This window comes from Eptatretus burgeri, chromosome 1 (assembly GCF_056783735.1).
Source record: "Eptatretus burgeri isolate ZD-2024b chromosome 1, Ebu_testis_v1, whole genome shotgun sequence".
Taxonomy (NCBI): domain Eukaryota; kingdom Metazoa; phylum Chordata; class Myxini; order Myxiniformes; family Myxinidae; genus Eptatretus; species Eptatretus burgeri.
The window spans coordinates 164141048-164143344 of NC_140961.1; the positions used below are offsets into that span (position 1 = coordinate 164141048).

Consider the following 2297-nt stretch of genomic DNA (forward strand, 5'->3'; position numbering starts at 1 on the left):
CTTCCTCCCCACCTATCCCCTGCCCTCCCATATAAGCAAATGAAAAATTGAGACTTACTGATTAAAGCACTTCTTCCCCCCAACATAATCACAGTCCTTTTATATTTCCATTATACTCAAATAGCGAACCAATGAATATTTGTCCATGTTATACTTTAGGGAATAACTTGATTTTCTTTTAACATTCATTTTCTTATAACATTCATTTCCATTGAGTATGTTTACAAAGAATAACTTGGAACTTGGTTCTTGGTTTAAGTATCTTTGTTGAGCAAAGATGAAATGATAAACTTCTCTTAATGCTCTTGTCTCACTCATTTTAATGCAAAAATAAAATGAGTCAGACACGCTCCGTTGCCTGAACCAAGCCCCGAAAGTCCGAAGTCATTTCCTTTATGAGACGCACCCGAAAAAAATCCATTGTTTTCACATTTCATTGAAGTCATCAACTTTCCTATTTAATACCAAACGTGAACTTAGTATGTTTTATTCAGAATATGGAGTGTTCAGATGATTACTCCAACCTTGCAGATCAATCATTTTCACAAGATGAGAGGTAAGATCCTTAAACCAATTCATTATTTGTTGTTTTATACAGAATGAAATCATTATACAACAAATAATGATTGTATGTTTTTGGTTTTTTTCTGACAGGTTGTCCCCAGCAACAACATCGTTGATAACTGATATTGAAAATGAAGCCAACGATTATCATGAAGAATGGCAAAATATGAACGAAATCCTTATAGATCTTCAGTCATTTTGAAGAGAATTAAATGACATCATGTCTCAGATGTTGGAAGACCTTTCACACCCCCTGAAGTTGGATAAGTCAAAAGAAAGGTGAGAAATGATCCCTCCCGTCTGTCTCTCTCTGTCTCTGTCTCTGTCTCTGTCTCTGTCTCTGTCTCTGTCTCTGCCTCTGCCTCTGCCTCTGCCTCTGCCTCTGCCTCTGCCTCTGCCTCTGCCTCTGCCTCTGCCTCTGCCTCTTCCTCTGCCTCTGCCTCTGCCTCTGCCTCTGCCCCTCTCTCTCTCTCTCTCTCTCTCTCTCTCTCTCTCTCTCTCTCTCTCTCTCTCTCTCTCTCTCTCTCTCTCTCTCTCTCTCCCTCTCTCTTTTTCCCCCTGCTGGTGGTTTGGTTTTTGGGCACGGTGTCATGGCCGCCATAGGCTCCTGCTCGGTGTTGAGTCCAGTGTTATTCTCTCCCCTGTCGTTTAATATTCTCATCGTCTTTTTTTCCTCTTCCCCTCCGATTTCCAGTCCCACCCCCTTCTCGACTCGCCTTCCCCCTCCTTTCCCAGTCCCCTTCCCCCCCACCCCCACCCATCCTCATCCACCCTGTTTGAGTTCGTTACTCACCCCCACCCTTTTTCCTCTCGTGGTTCATAACGGTTTTGTGTTTATATTTTTCATTCCCTTACATTTCCCCTCTTCTTCTTTGGGACGAGAGAGAGAGACAGAGAGCCCACAGCTTGTGGTATAGGTAAGTTTCGAGCCGGTAGCCTACTCCGTTATCGAGTGCGTTCCTGTTTACCTGTATTATGGGTGTTTTTTTTTTGTTTCGTTTCTCCTACGACGAGACACACGTCGGGGCGGTTATATGACCTTTCCCCTCATTCCCTCCCTCACCCCCTCCCCTTCCGTTCTTTGAAATCAAAGAATGTCGACACGTTCCTGCTACACCGCCTGTGAGGCCTTGACGAGGAAAAATGGCGTTGTGTGTGTTCCTCCTAACGAGGTCAGTGTTGATGACATTGTTACTGCCATTGGTAATATGGTTGGGTTTGAAAAAGTCCGCGCAGCTTCTCGCATGAATAAACGAGTAGTTGTTTTTATATCGGACGATATGTTTTAGTACATGATATCGTCTCGACTGGAATAACAACTGAAAATGGTTATTTCATCTGAGCTTCCCCTCTCGCCACAACGAGTACCAAAATTGTACTCGGTAATGTCCCACCATTCATCCGGAATGAAGCACTGGTAAAAGAATTATCTGGATTCGGGACCGTAGTCTCTCAGATTACAATGTTACCCTTGCGATGCCGGAGCGAGCAGGCTCGACACGTGATGTCTTTCAGGCGGCAAGCATACATTGTGCTTCCCTCGTCTAACGTCGATAGAGTGCTTAATGTGGTCTTTAAATTTCGCACAGATGGACACGAGTACCAGGTGTACGTGTCGACAGAAACACTGAAATGTTTTCACTTCAATGATTTGGGCAATTTCAAACATTTTTGCCCGAAAACTGCATCCCCAACAGCCGAGGATACTATTGCTCCGTCTAATACGGCCCCAC

General features: G+C 44.0%; 1 protein-coding gene and 1 long non-coding RNA gene across 3 annotated transcripts in view; both read left to right on the plus strand.

Annotated features, from left to right (window-relative positions):
- Positions 1 to 242: 242 nt before the first annotated feature.
- The window catches only part of LOC147035918 (nonsense-mediated mRNA decay factor SMG7-like), a 153695-nt gene continuing 151640 nt past the window's right edge, over positions 243 to 2297 (plus strand). The window contains exon 1 of one of the 2 annotated variants that reach the window (XM_085848444.1): positions 243 to 843. In XM_085848444.1, coding sequence (XP_085704570.1) covers positions 785 to 843 — 59 coding nt within the window. In that variant the 5' untranslated portion in view covers positions 243 to 784. The remainder of the gene's footprint in view (positions 844 to 2297) is intronic. The other variant, XM_085848440.1, reaches the window with a different exon arrangement.
- The window catches only part of LOC147035919 (uncharacterized), a 7672-nt gene continuing 6234 nt past the window's right edge, over positions 860 to 2297 (plus strand). Inside the window, exon 1 of the long non-coding RNA XR_015049898.1 lies at positions 860 to 1736. This is a non-coding gene — a long non-coding RNA (uncharacterized LOC147035919). The remainder of the gene's footprint in view (positions 1737 to 2297) is intronic.